The 24,017-nt window shown below is 41.1% G+C and overlaps 1 protein-coding gene across 5 annotated transcripts in view; it reads left to right on the forward strand.

Annotated features, from left to right (window-relative positions):
- nhsl2 (NHS-like 2) overlaps positions 1-24,017 on the forward strand; it is a 191,663-nt gene that overhangs the window by 121,919 nt on the left and 45,727 nt on the right. For all 5 annotated transcript variants that reach the window (XM_026162565.1, XM_026162566.1, XM_026162567.1 and 2 more), the window contains exon 2: positions 11,728-11,964. In XM_026162565.1, coding sequence (XP_026018350.1) covers positions 11,728-11,964 — 237 coding nt within the window. The remainder of the gene's footprint in view (positions 1-11,727; positions 11,965-24,017) is intronic.

The following is a 24,017-nucleotide window of genomic DNA, read 5'->3' on the forward strand; positions in this document are numbered from 1 at the left end:
TTGTGTTTTAACCGTCCATCTGTGAATGTGTGTGCGACAGAGAGTGTGTGTCCGGTGATAACAGCTTGTCTAAACCTGCATCCTCCCTGCTGACACACACACACACACACACACACACACACACACACACACACACACACACACACACACACACACACACACACACACACACACACACAGAGGGGAATTAATTAGTAAAAAGGCATCAGAGGAAAATAACTTCACCCAACACCTCGCTAATGCACGCGGGCGTGTGTGAGTATGAGTGTGTCAGTAGGTGTATTGTGAAAGTTCCTCTCTATTTTGTGCAAGTGTGTGAATGCAGAGTTGTGTTTTTTTGGTGCTGGACTGTTTTGTCTTTGTAAGGATGTGTGTGTCATTTCTCTCTCTTTCCTCGGTGAAAGTTATCACTCTGGTGTTTTCTCTGCATCAGCTAGAAATGAGGGAGGGCGTTTCCCACCACCCACTGCCCTGTTTGTTTTAGTCTGTCTTGTTCTTCTTCTTGATGGTAATTGTCTAACACTGAAATGCTACAAGGCTCCCCTGATTCTAAACCTTATCTTAGATGTGACTGATGATTCCACAGAGAAGCAGAGAGGCTTCCCCTTATTTGGTGTGAGGGAGACTCTAAGTGGGTTTTCATTTTATTGCTCTTTAGGTCATTCTTCCAAACAGTTGTGTGTTTAGACTCATGTTGTGTTGAAAGTAGGCACGCTCTGATCAGATATTTGGATATCAGACCGATTCTGACTCACTTTATTTCTTAGGATAAAAGAATCTATTCAAACCTATGGTCTATGTGAAGAAGTAAACCCTGTTAAATCATAAAGTAGTTGTTATTAACCACATTTTTTGGAAAGCTGAAACCTCCTGAATCACGAAACCCTTGAAATAGAACCTGTCTGACAAAGTGAAACAGGCTGGCAGATCTCAAAAAGCAATACGTCGAGCCACGATCTAAAGAGAAGTAAAGCCACTGATATCTATCAGTCTGGAAAGGGTTAAAATCAATTTCTAAGGCTTTGGGATTTCAGCGAACCACAAGGAGAGCTTTTATTCACAAATAGAGAAAAACGGGATCAGTGGCGAACCTTCCCAGGGGTGGCTGACCTACAAAAATTACTCCAAGAACGGATCGACGACTCATCCAGGAGGTCAAAAAAGAACCCAGAACAACGACTAAAGAACTGTGGACCAATAGGGCCTGAAGTTCTGGCCTAGTCAAAGTCTTTACTTGGATCCAGTTGAAATGCTTCGGCACGACCTTAAACAGGTTTAAACCCTGCAATAACTGTGAAATAAAACAATTCTGCAAGGAAGAGTGGGCCAAATATCCTCCACAGTGATCTAAAAGAGTCATTGCCAGTTATCACAAATGCTTGATGGCAGTTCTTGTTTCCAAGGGTGTAACAGCCAGTTATCAGTTACCAGGGACAGTTACATTTTCACAGGTAGGTTTGTATAACTTTTTCCCTTAACCCTTTAAGACCTACCATAGAACCAAGTTCGCCAGAGCTTATATTATATTTTTACATGCTGTGGAGCCATTTTTGGGAGCATTTCAAGTTGCTATACATCAATACAACCATTATAGCCCAACCTTTAATAATATGTCTGCATTAGGTGCATAGTAATTACATAAATTGCAAAAAAGTGCAATAAACTACAAAAAAATTGAAAATCGTTTTTGTTTTTTTAACATATATTTCTAGTTAGAGAAATTTAAGAGGCTTATCCCTCAAAACTGTAAATACAAAAAAGTTACACAAACTAGTTTCCCACCACAGGAAATTTATTTTGAGTGTCTTCATAGTTTTATTTTTGAAATACACCAATTTTTATATACTGCAGGAAAAACGAAAATAAATATTATAGTGCAAATTTGCAAAATAACAGCATATGCATCAAAATAAACTATTTCCAGCAGTGCAATATGAGTCCTAAGCATCCCAGAAACGACACAGAAAGTCATAAACTCAAACATAACTTTTTAAAACACATAACAAGTAAAACACAAGCTCATAAGGTCCCGATCGTAAAAAACTACATTTCCGCAAAATGACGTCACTTCCGGTTTCGGGCAGGTCATGCGGTCATGTGATAGTTCCGCTGATGGACGTAGGAAGTGTTACAAACAGCTGATGGATCGGCGAAGCGTGTTTCTGGAATATCATGTTTTTGTTGCTGCAAGTGATTTTTATGCAGTTTTTGCAAAGCTATATGTGGAAGGAAACCGTGACCTAGGACAAGCTGATGGCATAAGATGTAAGTACAACTCCTCCAGTTTCATATGCAAAAAAAATTATTGCGCTAGCTTACGTGGTTGCAGAGCTACCGGGATTTAAAAATAGTTACGCAAAACAGAGCGTGCCCGCTCCGATCGGCTGTAAAGGGTTAATAGATAAACTGCATGCTGTATTTAGTCAGGTTATCTGTGACTAATATTAGAGTTTGTTTCATGATCTGAAACATTTAAGTTTATGGAAAAATCCAAAAGACTGAGAAATCAGGAAGGAGACAAGCACTTTTTCACAGCTCCGAGAGCTAGAGCCAGCCGAAATTAGTTTTAGGAAGATGGAGATTATCACAAAGAGTGTAAAATAAGTTGAGTAGGGTAGGTCTGTGATCGTTATTTGCATTTCATGGGAATTAAAGCTCAAACACGGAGCTGGCTTGACGTTGCACTGCATTTATTTCCAGAACAATCTTTTTTCTTTTCCTAAGAGCACTGAGGAGATTGGCTTTTTTTTTTTTTTCTAAATCTGCCCAGTGATGCCCAGAGGCTTGTGTCTCTCCTCTATCCAATCCCTCCATCTTCCCTCCTTTTCATGTCACCGTGGTTACATAAGGGAGGAAGGGAAATAGTGACATCTCCACTGAGGATGACTGCGGGTGTGCTCTGTGTATATGTGTGTATTTGGCTGCTGTTCAACTTTTAATCAAGAATTAATTGTTAACCTGAGAGGAAACAAGTCTCCCCGAGGACTGGTGCGTCTCTCGTATCCGCCAGAGCAGACTCTGTCATCAGCTGCAGGTCTGAAAGTCTTTTGAGGTCAGATGCCATGACTGTGAAAACAAAGCCAAATCACAGTTATTTCTCTTTGCAAAACAGGGATGATTACCCAGACTTTGTCCTCCGTCACTCAATACAAAAAAAAGTTTAAGGTGACCATCTATTTTACATATTATTTTATATGTTACTGGTATTTAAAAAAAAATAATTCTCATTTAGGATCCAAACACTTTTTAAAACATATTTCTGTATATTTTTTTAAACCTCTGAAAGTATTCCCAAATGCTCCTCCTTTAAATGACGCTACCAGCAGTGCAGGTTAGAGGCTCCGATTACCCCTGAGAAACTTATAAAAATATAAACACTCATAAAATATCCCTGTAGCACACTTCCCTTAGTAAAAAAATACAAACTTATTCTGACAGTGAGACCATATTTTGCTAATTTCTCACATACAAAGGAGGCGTCTATAGTATTTGCCAGGTAAATAAGAGATAAGCAGTCCAGACAAGAAAAATAATGTCAAGAAAAGTTTCTATAATACAATAGGTTAACTCCACAGAATGAATTATAGCTTTCCAATAAAAGTTAGTACTATTTACAAGATTGGCAATTCAGCTAGCTATTTTATAGGTTTTGTAAATTCCTTTGAGACTATGATTCAGCTCTTCTTATATTTCTAGTGTTTTTCTACATCTATAATCATTTAAATGTGGGTGGATTCTAATTGTAATAGTAGTTAGCTCTGCCTGCACAGACAATGTGTGATTTAGTCATTGTAGGCTGGTATGGTGGACGATTTTTAAGCTTCTTCAGGTAATTCTTATTTGCAGGCAGTTGTTTTCAGCGTTTTTTCATCTAATGAAGCATTTGTCATTTGTCGTGTCACCTGTTTCTCTTCCAATTAAAACCACTGCTGCAGCGTATTCATGGATAAAGCCTCCTCAGTGCTGTGCATGGATTATTTAGTGAGGCACAAATACCCAACAATGGCAGTAAAAATTTAAAGTTTTACAGTTTTACTACCTTTTAAGTTTACTCCTGTCATCTTGGATTTTTAACTCAACTCCGAGTTGAGGGGGCATTTCAGATGAAAATTCATACTTTTTAATTTGAATTGCGCAATATGACAGGAGCAGGCTCATTTCAACTCTGCCTGCTAAATCTAGCTTTAAGTGCTAGCTAAAACTGGTTTTAGCTAGCACTCACACTCACAGGTTTTAGCCATAGACTGTTTAGAACATGGACATGATTCCAGGTCTAAATAACTAGGTGAAAATAACTGAAGCTATGGGCTCAGTAGGCACTGAAACAAGGGATTAAGTTAATCTAGTAAACAAAAGGAGGATCATCTTGTGTGCGACATTTACTAACAAACGGTTAATGTCATCACAGATGAGAGGAAAATACAATGTATGGTTATGGTAACAGAGGAGGCAAAAGTAGCTTAGTTAGTGATGACTTTTAGTGTTTGCAAAAGCACAGATCCTCTATGTCTATGTGATCTGCCACTGAGTCCACTGAATAGAGAGAACACAGAGAGACGTGTGGATGTGCACTGACTCGCTTTTTTGTTAAGAGCAAGTAAAGTTGCAGTAAATCTGTCAAATTTGCCAGCAGTGTAGCCAAGTTAGCTCATTTGCTGGTTTCCATTAACACCACTCAGATCTCCATTCATTTATCATTTTTATGAAAGAGCTTAAAAGCATTTTATTAATCTGATGTCAGTAATATATGAATTAAAATCCATAGATTATTAAAAAAGCATTAAGGTAACACTACTTTCTTTATTAGTCTGTCTTCTAAGAGCCAAACAAGCAACCTTGCATGATTTTTGTTTCAGGTGTTAGAAGCTCATACCATCGTCCTGTTTCCTAGCATCAGCACACCTCAAAAGCTGCATTTCTTCAGAACTTGCTCCCTGATTGGCACATCACGACCATGTTGCTTTGATTTTTTTTTTCTCTTGGAAGTGACAGGTCTCCGTTTTTTATGGTCTTGAAACAGGTGACAGGTTGTACTCTTCTAATGTGGCGTACCTGTCACAGCAGACAGACGACCTCTGTAATGGTAGAGTATTACCGACCGGAATCTGGCCTTTTTATAAACTCAGCTGCTCCGTGTTCCTTTTTGCAGTCAGTGTTTTGCAACATTCAGTGTGGTTTCTATAATTTTTAATGGCTCTTCAGCAAATTTTGTTGTAGTGGCAGTGGTCTGGTTTGGTTACTAGCTTAACTCCTGCGAGGCTTCAAGCCTGTGAAAAACCTTGTTGGATTGATGATGACTCCTTCCTGTGCTGATGTGCAGTGAGAGCAGTGTGAATTCGTTTGCACACAGTCACAGTAACAGTAATGTCTCAAAGGTATGACAGTAAGTAAGGTAGTTAAAACGCCCCCCCTCTGTTTCTCTCTTTGGATTTTCTATTTACAGTAATGTGTGCCACATTTTTAGAAACTCCCGAGGCTTCTGTGACTTTGGCACATATTACCTAATCCTCACAAGTGCACACATACACTCGCAAACACAGGCTCACAGATTTGACTCACACACATCTCCAAAAAGTCAATGTTTGATGTAGCATCTGTGAAGCTAGAGCTGTATGTGTCACTCAGTAGGTATATGATGCATGATTTTGATTGATGACACAGACTTAAAGGATGTAGTGAGAAAAACGTCCAAATCCAGGACACAGAACCTCAGGATGGTGAGGAGCTTTATTGACTAATAGGCTTGAACACAAGGCACTGAGGGAGAGCTGGCAGAGTAAACCTTGTAATTCAAGCCAAGGACAGAACTGACTGAGGCCTAATGAAAGAACAGGGAAAAGGCAGGACACGAGCCTGGAAAACAGGGAGAAACATGGAGCTGAACTACAGCTGACTCAAAAAGAACAAAGGGGAGCATGACTATTTATACACTTTGACTGACTGGGGGATGACAACCAGGAGGGGGAATGAGATACAGGTGAATACAAATAGATCAGGGGAAGTCCAGAGAAGTAAAACTAGCACAGGGAGACTAACCTTGACAGTGAAGCAGGACGTAATAACGAGAAAAATACTTGGAAAGAGAGTCTGTAGGTTCTCACTCATCCCGGTTATGATGGTCTAACGTTTTTGAGTTTAATACAACTTCATTTAAGTTCTTGAAAACCTGTACCATCTCCCCCAAAAGTGTCTTGATGGATGCTCAATCATCCAGGTAAGGAAATCCCACAAAGTTGATTTCATTCATCTGGATGTAGTATTTTCTGTGGGAAAATCCAAGTGAGCCTAAGTCTTCTGGTTGTTTTTCCAAGTGACAAAACGTTTCGCCCCACAGAAAACGGCACATCCGGACTAACAGAATCCACTTTCTGGGCTCTCTTTCAAAAGCTGATGGAGAGTCTCGGGTATTTGACCTGAAGTGGCTCCATCACTCCTGTTTGTGAGTCACTGCCCCAACCTGTGAGTTGTTAAGGTCAAATGAGTTCAGGTTTGAATGGCGGTTAAATTGTCCGGGAAGGGATCTCAGGGCTATATTTTTTAGGTTTGGCATATGGGAACATGTGCACATTGCAAGATTTGTCCACCATATCTGAAGTGCACTGCACTGAAATGCTCAGAATTCAAAACTAACTCTACAACTGCTTAAAAAATTCAAAAGTTCAGAGAAAATTAAACTCAAATAGAACAATAAAACTAAAGCTCAACATTACTAGACTAATGAGCAGAAACTCACATATGTCAACAGAGGGTTCAAAACTCAAAATGAAGACAAACTATTTACACGGTAGTGGAGAACTTCTTGCCTGCTTTTATCAGTGATTTCCTTGTTCTTCTGCAGTTAAATACAGCTCATTAAGCCAGTTTAATACTAATTTTCAAATCACGACAGTCCAGATAGTTTAAAAAAAGTATTACTAGCATTTAGAGTAAAGCTTTTCTATCGAACTATGTCACTGTTTTTCTTTATCTTTGAGGAAGGTGTGGTGACACCCGAACATGAATAACTGACAGTAAGTGTTTCAACATCTATCTGACAACATTTTTAAAAACAGTTTTGTGCAGACGTGAACAGACTGTCAGCTGCTACTGTTTTATGTAGCTGTACAAAACCTGAAGCTCTTTGCTTTTACAAGGCTGGAGGATCTTTTTTTTTTTTCCACTCCTTGTTTAGGTACTTTCTCTGCTCTGAGCAATCTTAAAAGTGCATCCTTTTCTATTGTAAACAATGAGCAAAGGAACCGAGCACTTTGAAAAGATGTTCTTAGAGAGCACTCATCCCTGTGCTGGTTTTCTCTCTGTGACAAGGATAGAGTATCTCTCACTGGATAAAGTTTTCTCATTTTCTTTATGCATATTTCAGCAGCGCTACTTTTTGAAATCAACTTCAAGTTTACATGGCGTTCGACCTCTGTCGACGTCTGCGAGCTTTGTTGTGCAAATTCTGTCTAATGACCAAAACTTCCAAAAGGTATACGGTGCCACAAACAACTAGTCTGAATTCTTCGGATAATTTAAAAGTGATGTACACCTGCGACACAACAAGCTTCACAAAATGAAGCAGTTTTGTGTGCCGTCAACCTCTGGGAACATTTCGAGTCCACTAAAGATCCTCTTGCACCCTGCAGATATGGTTTTACTTCCTGTCACAGACCCTTGTTACACACATACAGGCTTAGACTTTGGTTACAAAGGCTTTGTGTGCATCTTTTCAAGTGGCAACAACAGCTAAAAATGAATTGTGAACATAGTTCGGATATATTTTGCACAGACGAGTCAAAACATATGCAGTAGTGTAGATAGGTCTGCCTGCTACCTATTCTCCAAACAACTGAGGGGGACAAAGTCAAACTCTTTAATGGGATATTTAGCTCACAGCAAGACAGATTTAGCCAGTAAACAGAACAACTTCAAGAGCAGGCAATCCACAACGGAGCGCAGAAGACTTTCTCACCGTGTTCACAAGGATCCAAATAAAAATTAAAATACCAAGGGCTCCATGGTGAGAGTGTATGTCTGTTATAGAGCAGGTTATAAATCATGCATGATCGCCTTTCTTCCCCGCTCTGAGACTGATGCTAACTGACGTGCACTTCTGTATCATAAACAGTAGCTCTCTCTGGTGGGAGCTGATTGTGTGAAAGCAGCTTAGGAAGATGAAGCCGGTAGCTGGGAGGGTGAAATTGTGATTCCATACAGCGCGGCGGGTTTTGTGAGGAGAGACGTCTGCTTCAGAGCAAACAAGACACGATAGTGCCGCTGGATTCTCGGCAGAATAGCGTCTGTCTACCGGGAACTGAGCGCACTTTAAATTTTAACCAGTCTTTCTCAAATCAAGACGTAGTTCCTGCACAGTCCCCTCAGAAACGCATCCAAACCCACACATGTTGGTGCTGATATTTATACTTTGAATTCTGGATGTTTAGCTGCTGTTGATTTTCCCGAGCTGAAGCTTGGCAGCGAGTGGGAGTAGCTGCAGCAGGATTTGACATTTCTGTTAGAGGACAGTCTGTCTCCAAGAAACTGCAGATCACCTTGACACTAAAAGTCTTGTGTGAATCACTGTCATTTACTGTCAAAAGAACAAAGTGAACTGAACTGAAGCCTGAGAGACGGAGCTCTGTTTTGGTCTCTCACTCTTTTGGAAGCTTGATGCTTTAGATGCCTTATGTAAAGGCAGTAGGTTCGGTGGTGAATGAAGCTGTATATCAAACCTGGGTATATTGTTTTATAAGAAATAACTCTCATGTCAATGCACCTAAATAATTTAAATTTATTCTTTGAAGTATTTCTTCCGGATTTCTGGATTTGGATATTGCTTGGAGTCACCTCTGCATGTGGGCCTTTTGATTTCTTACCATTCCAGTTATTAATTCATTTCCTTCTTAGCTCAGACTTTTCTTTGCGTCAGCTTGTTGATCATGAGATAATTTATAGTCAGATGCTTTACGTAACGGGTCAAGTCATCTGCTCTTTTTGAGAATGTTGCAAAGTTTTGATGTTGGGATGACGGTGATGGAAAGCTTTTATTCTTTTACTGAGTCAGTGCTTTCATTTTCTGTGATTTTGTGGTTTGGTCTAAAAAGCAGGAAAGAACTGGAGAAAATTGTTGTGGTGTGCCGTGCGATTACCGGAGCCACTCGTAACAACCTCCAGCCTTTGTAGATGAAGGTCCTCTCGATGACGATCATCATTTTGGGCCCTCTGTGACTTGCAGATAGATTCAGACTGAAATTTGTTCGTGCTACAGTTTACTTAATCACATTTTGAATTATTTCCCTTATGATTAATGGTGAAAGTGTAATGTTTTGATCTAGTATTGGGTTTCATGTATGTACTGTATGCATCTTGGACTTGGACTGTAATTTCACAGCAGTGTACCGAGAAACAAAATATTATCCTAAGAATAATCTAATTTAACCATAAAAATTGCATAATATAATTATACTACATTTTCTTTGAATATTTGACCATGAAGTTGTAGTTACAAAGATACGGTGAAGGCTAAATGCCTTACTCTACAATAACTGTATTAGGCTTCACCCTCCACTCGACCCTGAAATTCATAGGTGATTAAAAATATTAATGGATGGAGAAAACATTGCTAGGATCATAGCTGATTTCTTAGCTTTCTACAAGCTGTCTGTATATCTGGTTCTCTGAAGGAAATGTCTCAGCGTGTAATTTTGAATGTAGTTAAACTAAACGGCAACATAGCTGCAAGTAATTTAACAGGGGAGTTTGTAACTGTGTTGTGTTTTGTGTTTTTATAGCCTTTGCTGAAATTGCATTGGAGAAAATGGAAAAAAAAAAACGAGCAACAAAGTCTCAGAAGAAATACTGAAAGAAATGCTGTAAATGTCCACTGTGCGATGCGTACTGATAGGCGAGTTCCTTCTGTTTTCGGTGGAGCACATCCTGTACCTGAAAGATACTCGCATTGCTCAAAATGAGAACTCACTGTGATTTGTCCTCAGTAAGGCAGACCAAAACATAGCTAATGTGAGTCTATAAAAGTCTTGACACTTAGCAGCCAGCTTGGTGACAGCAGTTATTGTAAAGCCCGTATCTAAATGAACAGAGAGAGCCAAAACAAACTTCAGTGGTCACAGACACACTAAAAGCATTAGGTCTCCACTCAGATCGGATAAGAAACACTTTAAAAGTTTACCCACTTTCGTCCAGAATTTGGGCTTGTTTCCCCACATTGTGCCTCTACTAGTTTAACAACACTGTGGCTTCATTACACTTTAATATAAAGAGGTCACGTGGTCATTGTGGCTCATCCCACAAAGGCAAAGGCCAAGTGAAATTCACATTATGGATACAGAGAACGAAGATGCAACATATGTAGGCTACACATAAATCTTTACTGATCTTTAGCGAGTGGATATGCCTCCTACTGATAGCGATGTGAACCTCTGTTGTTCACATCCATGTGTGACAACATTACTGGCTCAGATATTTCCTTGTTCACCCTCTTAAATGGTTCTTTAGGGGGGAAGCAGCGTGACAACCTACACCTTTAGTGTCCTCTTTTGCCAAGTTAGCTTCCAGAAGCTTGACAAAGTTTAACCAGTTTGTTAAGTAATTGTTACCACAGACTCAGCAACAAGACAAATGCTGGCTGTAATTGCCTTCTCCTGCTGAGTCTGTGACCCCTCGCCTGCATTTCCTTTAAGAGCCTGGCCTTTCATTTGGATATCATCTGCTGTCACATTTCCCGTGTTTGTTACTCGTGTTTTATCAGCCACTGGATGTGTCAAATTACTTCCTCGATGCTGATTCAAGGCGACGTCTCATTTATGTCGGCACTGAATGGCCATTTGTGATCGCTGTGGATGATTTGTTTTGATTGTCTGTTTGTGTTGGGAGGGTTGATGGTGACAGGGACCGACGTTTCCTTCCCACTTTTTTTTTGGTTTTTCCCTCCTTTTGCTTTTTATTTCTCCCCCCTCTTTACACGAACACACCTCCCTCTTTTCTACATTTCTGCCTCTAAATGTCATCCCTCCTTCCTTCCTCCTCCCACTCATGTTCTTCTTTTTTTCCTAATGCCACAATCCCTTTTTGCTTCTTTTCTCTCATACCTCCCTGCCCTAATCCTTCTCTTCTGTCTTCTCCGTCCACTGTCTCCTTCCTTTTCCTTCCTAATTAAGCTCTCCTCTCTGTTTCCCCTCTAACTCTCAACCTCTCCTCCATGGTTTCCACTCTAATCCCTCATTTATCTTTTTTTTTCTTTTTTTACCCTATATCCCGCCTTCCTTCCTTTCTTCCTTCCTACCTCGGTCCTTGTTCTCCCTGACAACACATACTGCGTTATGTAATCTACGTCTCTGGGTATTAGTTATGCAAATTCATACATTTTTATTTATGTATATTTTTTCTCTCCTCCCTCCATCCCCTTCTTTTATCCTCCCCTACCTTGCTTCCTTCACTTCCTACACCTCCCTTCTTCTCTGCTCCTTCTTTATCTTTTTATCTTTTCTTTTCCCCATCAATCTCTCTTCCTTGCCATCCTCCCTTTTTCCCTCCAATTCTCTTTGCTTCTCTTCTCTTCTTTCCCAACCATTCCTCTGTTTTTCCCTTTCCCCTTCCCACTTTACTCTAAATAATCTTGTTTCCCTCCCTCTCCCCTCTCTTACCCGCTACTGCTCTCTCCCTCCATCCATCACTTCCTCTCCACATCCCTCCCTCCCATCCTTTTTTCCCCTCCCTCTTCTCCTCCAGCCACCAGCGGACTAGAGGCAGAGAGCGGCAGGCGCGGTGGCAGCAGCAGCAGCCACGGCGATGGAAACCACAGCAGCAGCAGCGGCGGCGGCGGAGGCAGCAGCAGCAGCGGCGGCACGGCCCACTTCAGGTCTCCATGGCAACAGAGCGTGAACGTGTTCGGCTCGTGGAGCAGGCCGGAGTGTGTCGAGGAGCTGCACCAGCAGGCGCAGCTCAACCTCCAGAGCCTACTGCAAGGTAAGGATGCATGGAGAGGAGGAGGAGAGGAGGGATTGGATGGATCGAGGGAATGTGTGCGTGTGTGTGTTGTGTTTTGAGTGGGTGGGAGAGGCATGGAGGAAGAAGCGGAGGTGGGTGGGAGACTGTTTACACGCGCGTGTGTGTGTATGTGTGGTGTTGGACTGCACTGATATGGGTGTGTGTCGGACACTTTAAACATGCATGTGTGTGTTTGCATGCAGATATGCCGTGCGGAAGGGTGTGCGAGTTAGATTCCCCCTCATATGTGGTGCTTATGTTGTGCTGTAGAGTGTGTGTGTGTGTGTGTGTGTGTGTGTGTGTGTGTGTGCGCGTGCTGGCTTAGAGTAGCACTGCTCATACGTGTTGGATTCACCTTGCAGGGTTGTTCTTAAGAGTAGTATTTTATCATTCTGTGTGTGTGTGTGTGTGTGTGTGTGTGTGTGTGTGTGTGTGTGTGTGTGTGTGTGTGTGTGTGTGTGTGTGTGTGTGTGTGTGTGTGTGTGTGTGTGTGTGTGTTGAAGGAATGATCACTACTGCAGAAACGGGCATGTTTACATTATAGTTGGCAGTCCATGTTTGTAACTCTGCCATGGTGTTATTTTTTTAAGGTGAATGCTGCCATCTTAATATTAATCTCTTGTTTACTGAAGAAACTGCTCTGGTTGTATACACTGTGCAACCTCTGTGTGTGCGCGCGCGTGTGTGTGTATGCAAATTAGCCCTCAGGGGAACAAGGTTTTCCATTTGTTCTCAGGTACTGTTTCTCTTCTGTCCCCTCCTGCCAGTTGCTTCTCCATCACTCTCTCTTTCTCTCTCTCCCCCTCTTGTTCTCGCTCTGTGACTCATACTGTCTCGCCCTTTGCCCGGCCCTTCCATTAAAACAATCAAAGTGGGTTGTTAGCTGAATGAACGAGGGGGGGGGGGCTGAATGGCAGCGAGACAACCTTGAACACCTGAGAGAAGGAATGAATGAACAAGTGGGATCTTACAGCACATTTCATGTCTTTTCATTGTACTGATTTTTTTTGTTGCATTTGTTCTTAGTTAGTTGTCTAAAAATTTCCAGATTTGCCAACAAATCTATAACCAAAGCAAGCAAAGTAACTACATTTGAAATCCATCTCTCGGTACGCTTGCTTTTCTACCCATCTTTGGTCAATTTGCACTTGAGTCGAAGGCAAAGGACTTCTTTTTGGGTTCTTGAAAATGTTTTACTTTGCAGTGGAGAGGCTGCTTCTTCTAAAGCTGATGGGAAATCCTGTTTAACATTTAGTGGGCCTTTCACTAGACATCTCATAATCATCCTTGGAATAATCTCCATCAGGGTTTAAATACTCTTTACTTTTCCAAGGAAACTTTTCAGATGAGAGAAGAGGTCAAACTGCTTTCAGCTCACGCGCTTAAGACCACTGAAGACAGAAAGATATACCACTGTTATACATTATAGAGATAAATATTTTGGGCCAGGCCTCTTAATCTTTGAGTTCAGGTGATTTCACTTTCGTTGTCACAGATCTATAAAATCATGGTGTTGTAACAGGATGTGACAGGATGTGAAATGTCTTCTCTCTCTAAGAGATATTATTACATAGAGGAAGGTTTTAGGAACTTCAGCAGCTCTGACCACATAAAGGTACAGAGCATGGCTGCTGGGCGCTGAGGTGCATAGTGTGTAAAAGACACCAGTGTTCTGCTGACTCAGTAACTCCAGATCTCCAAACCTTCTCTGGCATTAGCATCAGCACAAAAACTGTACACAGGGAGCTTCGTGGTAATGGACTATCATGGCTCAGCAGCTCTTGCAGTACTTTGGTCGTTACGCTCTATGTCAGTTGTTGCAGATTTAACTTTATGAAGAGTAAGTAGTACATACAATGTGTTCAGAACTATTTTTCATTGTGGATTAATACACATTTGGCACTCCAGTGATTGCAGGGTACCATGCCATATGTAGTTAAGCTAAATTCCACTGTTACTGATCTCTGTTGGAATAGACTGGAGCCCTGGTACAGGCATTTGGTATATATGTTTTAGAAATCAAAAGCTTTGTATAACACACAAGAATAACTCAAACAAAAGCTTCATATTGAAAGAAAATTTACTGTCACAGTGGTGCATTCTGTTAAAAACCGAGGCAAATGTATACTGATGGATTCTGTGTTTTGCACATTCCCTAAACATAAAGTTACTGACCACGGAGAAATTAAAAGAAACAAGTAAGCATAACTCAAGTCAAAGTTTGTTATAAATATGCTATAGAAATAATCTCAGTTGGCCAATGTTCTCTGTATTATACAAAATATCCTATGCATAGCAGCCACTAAATTCACATTAAGAATAATCAGATAAAGTAGTACTGTACTATAAATAAGACTGTGTTTGCATAATAAAACCCAGATTACAGAGAATAAGTAGGTTTTTTAACACTGTTTTAAAATGACAGAGACTGGGAGCTTACATGAAAATGCCCAAAGATTAGGAGACGCCATTGAAAAAGTCCTGTCGCCTCTGCTTCTGCTTTTGAACCACACGTTGGTGCAACACTTGCTTCAAGAACAGCATTGGCAATGATTCTAAAGGTCTGAATAAATGGAAGACCATTAACCTGAAACCTAATCGCTTTTGAAGATCCCACAGTATTCCAGTGGGTTGAGGTCTCATAACTGCACTGCATATAATTAACATATTTATATATGTCCATTTCTTATATTTAAATCTGATAATTTACCATTATCTGGTCTAAGTACTCCCACTGAGATGGCCAATGTGTACTGCCCAGGATGTACTCTTTTGCCCTTTGACAGTGATGATAGGGCAAGCACACCCTCTTCCTCAGCACAACATCTCCACTGATCCAATCCACTAGCAACTCTAGGCAGAAAACAAGACTGGGTCTTACCTTTACTTTACATAAACCTCACTGCAGACAACTCTAAAGCTGACCCAGCTGCTACAACCTGACATTAGAATAGCTGCATCGCAAGAAAAGGAACTGGTTACCCCGGTAACCGTCAGACTTGGTCATAGTGTGAGCTTCTTCTTTTAAGGTAGGATTGTCCAACAGACTGTAGAGGCAAGGAGGTAATAGAAGCTCCTGGTCTAGTGTCTCCTCCAAGTTTCCCTTCCTCGTGTTTCTCCATATAGTTTCCATAATCAGCTGTCCCACCCATAGTTCCACCATGCAGCTGCTAAAAGGCCCACAGCATCATGCTCCTTGGTTTAGGTTTGGCTTTCCAAACCTTTTGTCACATTGCTCACTCAGATCAGTTATCCTTTATTTAGTCTGGCATGGTGTAATTAGACAACTATAGGATCTAAATAAACATGCAAGATACACATTGAACCCAAATATTCCGCCTTGTGACTTTGAGGCTAGAAATCACTCAGTTTGTTAAAGGCATCCACGAAATTCTGGCAAGTTCTCATTTTACTATCTGGTTAAAGTTCTTAATACATAAAAAAAGTTATGGTACACATTTACGTTAAACGTTAAACATAATGAGTCATTCATTATCAATTAAGCCACAGTTTTTCCACTTTTTGTCTCTCCTGCTGTCTGCTAGTGCGACTGCTGCCATTACAACGAAATGATACTTTAGCGAGGCGAAAAAACCTAGCCGTGCTTTCATGTGGTAGCAGTTCGGACCACAGCTCTCACAATGTGAGCGATTCTTAATTTGCAACACAAACTGGAACAAAACACAGTGAATGTGCAAAGCTTACGTTTACTCTGTAATTTTCACACTTTTGTGAGTCTACAGTGAGTTTCTGGCTCCACAGACAGCATGTTCGACACCCCCTGCTGTAAGTGACAAGTCCTCCCAGACTTCAGCAACAAAACGTCTCCTGTAGTTTAAGAGAACCACCAAATCCCTTTACTGTAGAGTTCAGGTTTTATCTATTAGTCTTATGTCATTCCCAGCCATCTGTGGCCATCTAGCTAATGGCTTGTCCTGCTGTCATCTATTTCCTTAGCAGCCTGTCTAACTTAAGGTCAAGAGGGCTGGAGCCTAGCCTGGCTGTCATACAGTGAGACAAAGATGTGTACCACCACTATATACCATTGAAAGAAACTAAAGGACAATACCAAGATCTATAGTGTATACATGTAAGCATGTATTTTCATGCATTCTGGCTTTTTACTCTATTAGAACAGTTCTGGTCGGAGTCGTGTGAGACCTGTCCAGAGTCCTTAGCCTCAGCATCCCACAATCCCCTCTGTTTGACCTATAAGTAATTTATCCTCATTCACCATACCCAGAGACCTTCAAACTTAGATCTCAATAGCTTTAACCATCACCAGAAAGAACAATTTTATTAACTGGAAATAGAGAACAAAATCATCAATAAATCAGTAGCTCGATTTTCCAACAGATCATGCAAATTTAGAAAAATTTACTTCATGTATTTGGAACAAAAACAAGCAAAAATAACATAAAGACTGCCCATCGTGAGTCTTACAAACAACTCACCTCTTCACTGTACTATTTCTATTTGTTTGTTTGACCACTGCTTGATCCACTGACCCCCCCTGTGGTCCCTCATATGGGTCAGCTTTTTTGTGCAAAGTCCTCCACTGGAGGACGGACCCAATTAACTTCTTTGGCCTAAGCCAGGCTGGGCCCCATGGGCTACGGCCTCCACCCCAGTCCTGGCTGCATGGTAGGACCCCGTAACCCTGTCTCAGCCAGGTTACACTGGATGCTTGTTTTTTTTCCCTTAACACAGGGGGTCTTTGAGTCACTTTTTCTGGTCCTTTCTGGACTAATTTGCATTGGAAGATCCTACCAAAGTTTAATTGGCCCTGACAACACAACTCCTGGGATCACCAATACACATAAACCCCTCCATCGAGATAAGGTATCGATTCATGTGGTGGGTGGGCAGTAAGGAGCTTGGACATTTCAAGAGGGACTCGGTGTAGAGCCACTACTCCTCCACATCAAAAGGAGTCAGTTGAGGTTCTTAGGGCATCTGACTTGGATTCCTTCTGGACACCTGCTAGGTGAGGTATTCTGTGCATGTCCTAGGAGGTCCCAGGGCAGACCCAGGACTCGCTGGAGAGATTATATCTCTGGTTTGGTTTGGGAATGACTTAGAGCTGGAAGAGGTGGCCGGGGTGAGGGAAATCTGAGCTTCTGTGCTAAGACTGCTGCCCCTGTGGCCCGAACTCAGATAAGCAGTAGAAAATAGATGGATAAATGGATGGATGGAAAGACGAAGTCCACCCTGGGCAGATCACATGTACGCCTACAGACAATTTACATTTACCCTAACATGTGTGACGAAGTCATGCAGGAGAAAATGCAAACTCTGCTCAGACAAACCAGAAAGTTTCTTCATGTAAAGCAGAAGGTGGATAACTGATGCTAATGGATGCTATCTTGTATGTTTAGCCCATAACAAAAACTAGTTCCTGCAAGTGTTCAGTGACGTTTGAATCAGTTATATAATTCTGAGTCATCCTAAAGCCAGAAAACAGAGGTAATTTCTTATTTTTGGCTGCGTTGTCCAGCCCTTCATGTAATAGATTTTGGAGAAGAAAAAAAGAAGAAGAAGGAGAAGCTTGAGGGCCGCAGAGGTTTTGGCTACTCAGGTACTCGGATCAGTGTGCTGCTGGTTTCGATCTTTGCACGGGATTTGTTGAGAAAATATAAAACATCATGAGACTCATCCTTTAATTCCTACAGATTACTTTATTGACATCACTTGTTGATCAAAAGGAAACGTCGAAAAGGCAGCATAACAGAACAGCTGACGACACAGGAGGCGGTTTGTGTTGCTTCTCCGAGTCTCTTTCCTACTGCATGTGTGTTTATGTGTTTGTTAAGCCGGTTATTGTCTCAGATGGGCTGGCATCTTGTGTATGATGAAAATAAGATGGATGAACACAGTCGTGGGTGGACAACAGACACCGGTGTTTGTGTGTGTTTGAGAGAGATGGAAACAGACTGTGTGTGTGTGTGTGGCCATTCATCTTTTTCTGTCGTCTGTGCTCATTTATGCTGCTTTGTGTTTATGCCTCTATCTCTGTGCGTGTGTGTCCTTCAGTTTGTGTGTGCGGGTGTGTGTTATATAACACCAAAGCGTCCAGCTGTACCTTCTCCCTCTCTCTGGCCATCCTCGCCCTCTGTTTCCCACTGGCCTTAGCTCAGTAAAATATTCATTCTCCTTCTCGCTCCTCCACGCTCTGCCCTCCATATTTATGAAGCCGGCTGTCGTCCGGTGTTAGACAGGTCTGCTGCGTCTTCTGCCGAGCTTCAGCTCCCCACGGCACCAAGATTTATGTGAGATTTATTTCACTGTTGCTGCTAAGTGGGCAACAACAATCCCCTCCTCCCCCAGCTCGTCATCAGCGCACAACCACAGCATGATTAGCACACTGTGTTTTCACAGACTTGTACCTCTTCTTTTTTTTCCTGATTGGATTTGTCATGTGTGTAGATTTGCCACAGTAAATGAGCAAATTTCATTCAATATGCAAGTCCAGTATAATTAGATAGGTCTTCAGTTTCATCCTCATTGTGACTCCCACGTTCAGAATGTCCTCTTAACTAAATGGGAAAATATGTTGTTTCTCATTGGCTCTAAAGCCAAACGCAGCTTTGCTGTTATCAAAATGATGCACATAGTCTAATCCACTGCTCTCGTGGTGAAGGTTTACTTAGGTTTAGCCACACACGATGGGCAAATACTCAGTTAGGATAGAGTTTCAAAACAACGGGGAGAGTAAAGGGGAGCTGCTATAGTCACTTACAGTGGAAGCTCATTTTAAACATGGCCAGAGGTTTGAAACAATGAGGTCAGTGCACATATAAGTATTCCCTGTGAGACTCGGGTTTCATACTCTTTCTACTTCTGGGTCTGTATGATGTCAGAGAAAGGGGATATCCCTGATATGCTAACCTCTATGCCTTCTGTTTTTGAGGGGCAGCCAATCAGAAGAGGGTAATTCTCTCCTCCATAAAGATGACATCTGACAAGCTCAACAGCACCTGTAATAACATGTTTTGACATGTGCTTTGTATGTGCTTTGACGACCACTGGAATAGTTTCTGGGTTTTTCCAAGGGTAGCCATGGCAAACTGTACTGGCAGTGACCATCCTCACTAAGATTTGATGCACACCCAGTCATTTTGTCCTGGAAGTACGCCTAAAATATGACAGAAACTGCTCAGTTCAGAAACGAGAAACAAAGCTTACTCTAGTAGTCCACCAAGGAGGAAGGAGCTAAAGGAACAGGATCCTTTGTGGGTTAAACTACGTGCTGCACTGAAGCTCAGCATGAGAAAAATCAAGATTATTTTGAACTGTAAATCCTGCAGAGATACTCTATTAGAGTTAGAATAGAGATATAGAACTGGTATGAATGTAATAGGTGATCTTTAAAGGTCACACTTTGCTATCTGAACCATGTTTGACCCCAAAAGTTCAGTTTGATTGTCTTGTGTGACCATTGTGTACCTCGCCCACTAGAAAAGAGGGGACAGTGTGGGTCTTCTCTGGCACCAGTCACTCATTCATTATTGCTGTAACATCCTTGATATAGGATCTCAACCTGGAAGCCTGTGACGTTTCACAGGCTTCTTCAACTGTCTGTGACGGCGTAGGGCACGATGAGCATCTGCTCAGTTGTAGAGCGACAGGATGGATCGCAAGACTGTTAAAAAGCGGACTTTCCACTGCTTCTTAGGTGTGTCATGATGACACTTGTATCCAGCAGCAAGTGCTTTGCAAGCTACCAAGCTCCATTCAGCAGACATGCCCACTCAACCTCAGTCAGTTTAGCTGAGAGTTGCAACAGTTGGTTGGTTTTCTTGGATTTCCGTGTGTAAATCGAGAGAAGCTATTCTCAGTTTATCCTGCATTCAGTACAAAATCTAAGATGGAGCAGGTCCACTGTTAAAACCAGCCTCGAATAATGCAAGGCTTGTCATCCTTTGAGTCTGAACTCATTGCCTTTTACTGGCACAATTCAGTTTGACTCAGCAGAGAAGCCCATGACTTCCCGAATTCAACCGCTTCTTCATTGACAGCTGCGTTGGTGCAAAATGACTGAAAATCACTGAGTAAATAAATGCATAAGGCGTGTGAGAACATTGCATGTCACTGCGCCAGAAAAGACTCCAAAATAAACCAAGACGTGAAGAGACTTGTGAACTCCACCGTACTGTCCAACAGCATCTGCAGCACAAACATTCCTATTTTAACGTCTTGCAGTCAGCTGAGACTGAAGAAGTCACTTGGATGAGTGACGAAACGTTTCTCCCACAAAACGTTACGTCCAGATGAACAGAATCAACTTTTGGAGATTCCCATTTTAACACTGAGGGAGGACTAGAGATGCTCTTTTCAGTCCAGGGTAGAAGTCAGACAGCCACAAGGGCAGTGGACTAAAAACACGCTGTGACTCTCAAGGAGAAAATTAACTAAAAAACCTGAGAATATTCAGGGCTGTAACACTGGTGTGTGTAGGCCAGCGGGGGGAGTCTGAAAGAGGTTCTCTGGCACAGTAATCTCTATAAATTTGCATAAGAGTATGCAGAATCTGCAGGCAAAGGGCAAGATTTAAGGTACCAGCAGGTTTTTGGTATATCTGATTCTAGAGATCTTTTGAGCAAAGTAGGAATCTCATTTCCTCTTTTTTATTTCAATTACTAACTTTTTACAGTGCATTAGCATTTATACATATATACATAATGACCTACAGACATGAAAGGAAAGCTTTGCTCAGATATCAGTTTTTTCCCCAATTGCCTGAAATCTGCATGGTAACATACGATGTATACAGAAACCCTCTTTAACCCTACGCCGTGACCTTCCAAGTTGTGGGCTGCGTCGACGCAATGTGTAGTTGCATTTCTTAGGAGGTGTAGGTCAGGTTGTATGGAAGGTTGTGGCGTAGGATTAAAAAAGGGGTTTCAGGTTACGTCTTATGTTATGATGTGGATTTCACACAGAAGTCTCAATTAGGTGGAAAACAGCAGACCTGTCTATGATGTGTTATAGTACATGTTATACTTAGGCATTTAAACAAGTGATAACTGTTTAACTGATAACTGGACCGTGGGTTTACCCTTCAGTAAACACCAGTAAGAAAATGAGCCTGTTATTATAAGCAGGATCTTATAAATCCATAGTTGCGGAATAAACGTGAGCTCATTGCAGATTGCAACTGAGAGCAGGGCTCGTGTTTTACAAGTGCCTGTTCTCCACCAATTTTAAGTCCCGTAGGGCTCCCTCACACTCCACAGCATGAGTCATAAGTGCAGTTTTGATTTGATTAGCGAAACTTATCAAAATGAACAAGAGAAAAATCATGTCATGTTTTAAGCCTGAGCTCCAATATTACACATTTAGTGAATTGAGTAGTGCTGTGTTTTTCTGTGGACTGAAATATTGCGGGTGCAGTATCATGAAAAAAAAAAATTCTACTGTTTCTAATTTTTTAAAAGAGAAGATCAAAGTTTGCTTTTTTGCTTGCTGTGTTGAAATATTCATGTGCTGCTCCTTAGCAGTGATATATTATATTTAAAGCCTGGCGTTACACTCCACTGAGAGCAGACGTATTATATTCTGTACAGTTTGTTAATATAAAAACTTTGACAACACTGTTTTCCCTCCATCTGCACTTAACTGACTGTTTGTCCTTTGCTCTCCCACCTGCCTGTTTTCTTCCTCTGCAGACAGATTTATTGTTTTCTTCTTGAGATGTGCAGAAGCCACGTTTGTTTTCTGTATGTATTTTTTCTGCACTTCTCTAATCAGCAGCCAGATTTTCATATTTATTCCTTCACATTAATGGTGAACTTTGTATTTGAAGTTTAACTTATGTCAGCCAGACGGACTCAAGCATTCATACATACTTTACCACCTCCTTAACGCTCAGCACTAACAGTTTCTTCAGTGTGCGTAACCGCTTTGTATTAATTCACACATTTGCAGAATGATTTTACAGCAGTTTGAATTATGCAGATGTGTAAAACACTGTGCATGACTTCAGCCCTCGGTCTGATTTAATGCAGCAGTTATAATCTGCATAATTCTGCTGTTAAGTGCTGTCTGTTATTTTTGAGTGTTTTGTTCTCCCACTAACATTACACTGATGAAGTTCCCTCCTTTAAGAGGGCCACTTGGAGACCTTAACTGGAGTTGTTGACAGTCTTTATCAGAGTTTATAGTGAAGTTTTTATTTTAGTTTGATTTAGCAGCATGAGGCTTGATCTCTTGTACAGGGCGCCAGATGTTGTTGTACGACATTGCTTCAATTTAATAAGCATTCAGTTCTATTCTGTGGATCTATTTTTTTGTGTTTTTTGGTATGTAGCATAGCTTTAAGTTTATAACAGCTTGTTTTTCTGTTATTCCGTTATGGGGGGGGAGTCAGAAGTGCCCTCATTAGCACCACAGACTGTAGTTTTTTATTTTGAACCCTGAATTAATTTTACATACTTGTTAAGTTTGAAGCTAATGCTAGTAACCTCAGTTAGCAAAGCTGCATCCACAGCTGCACGGGTGTTAGCGTAGTTGTCACAAAAGACAGATGTGGATTGTATATGTAAGGATGGATATAAACACCTTACATATTCATTGCGTTTCATTGGGGTTTTTTTAGTCTGGAATTTAGCTTTATGAATTTTCCCTTTTCTTTTCTTTCTTTTTTTTAATCAGAAGTGGCCTCATTAGTCGCACAGACTACACACAAAAGACAGGCGTGACATTGTACTTTGATCTTTATTTATGTTTTGGCGCCAGAAGTTGATCTATTTTAATAAGAAAATGGTGTGCAAAGTTATCAGCTAATGCTAGCAACCTTGGTTAGCTAGCTGCATCCATAAAAGGCAAGATTGATGTGGGTACTATGATGTAATCCACTAATTTAAGCCTCAAGTTTAGCATTTTCACTGTTGCTGTGTTGCAAGGCTTTTTTTAACCAGGATGGATCTGCCTAATAGTCTACCGTATTTGAACATAGACTTAGGGTCAGATTTACTAAACTAAAGGTCACCGACATAAGTTAGCATGTGACATAGAGCAGATAGAGATCAACTTCAGCTCCGAACAACAGGACACCTGTTAACCAAAGCAGCCACATCCCTAAATTTAGGTGTTAACAGCATAAGAAAAGTTATAGGAAAACTCACTCATCATACAGCTGAAAATGTCCTTAAACAGCCTCTTTTATTTTGTCTGTAGAGTTGTGCATTTTACCATGAGAGTCTATGGGAACTCACTCACTTCTGGAGCCAGAGGTTGCTGCTTGATTCAGATGAACAGTTGGAGTATACATCACCCATTGCATGGACACAGATACGCATACAAATGAAATTTTCACTCGCCAAACCTGGATTGAAGATTTTCTTGGTAAACTGTTAGATAACTGTGGACCAAGCCGTATTATTATTCTATTAAAAATGCTCCAAAGGGCATCTGAAAGGTTGAGTTCAGTGACTCATATTAGCTGAGGTGAACTCAGCAGACAGCTGACGGCTGTCTGCTGAGTTCTTTGAACACACATCATAAGCAACTAAACAGTGAGGGCACTTTGACTCTCCTACTAATGACAGGTAATCAAGAGTGAATTGAAGGCCTTGTTGATAAATTGCAGGCAAATAGTCTACGGCTTTCATAAATTAAAATAGATACATCAGGCACATCCAGCTCCTGATTTCTCAGTGTTGGACAGCTGATTTTTGAGGAGCTAAGTTTTATTTTCCTCCTCACTTGCTGATCACAAGGCTTGAGAATCGTTGGGGAAGCAGTTTTTTGCAAGACTAGAGGAGAGTTTCTGGAAAGATGAAGAAAAAGAGGGGTTTTTTTAAAAATCACTTATGCTGTAGTTCTTCCGTTGAGGTGGCACGCATTAGTCATCCACTAATTCAAAGCTGCACAATGTGACTTTAATGGATCCAGTCTGAAGAAGCATATTAGTAAACAGCAAACTGAGGAGAAATGTGCACATTAATGTGGCAGCTTTGTGACTTATTTGGCATTTGGTGCTTGGGTGGAACACGAGAAAGTTTGTTATTAATCCTCTTGTATGCATGACT

Source organism: Astatotilapia calliptera, chromosome 3, assembly GCF_900246225.1.
Source record: "Astatotilapia calliptera chromosome 3, fAstCal1.2, whole genome shotgun sequence".
Taxonomy (NCBI): Eukaryota; Metazoa; Chordata; class Actinopteri; order Cichliformes; family Cichlidae; genus Astatotilapia; species Astatotilapia calliptera.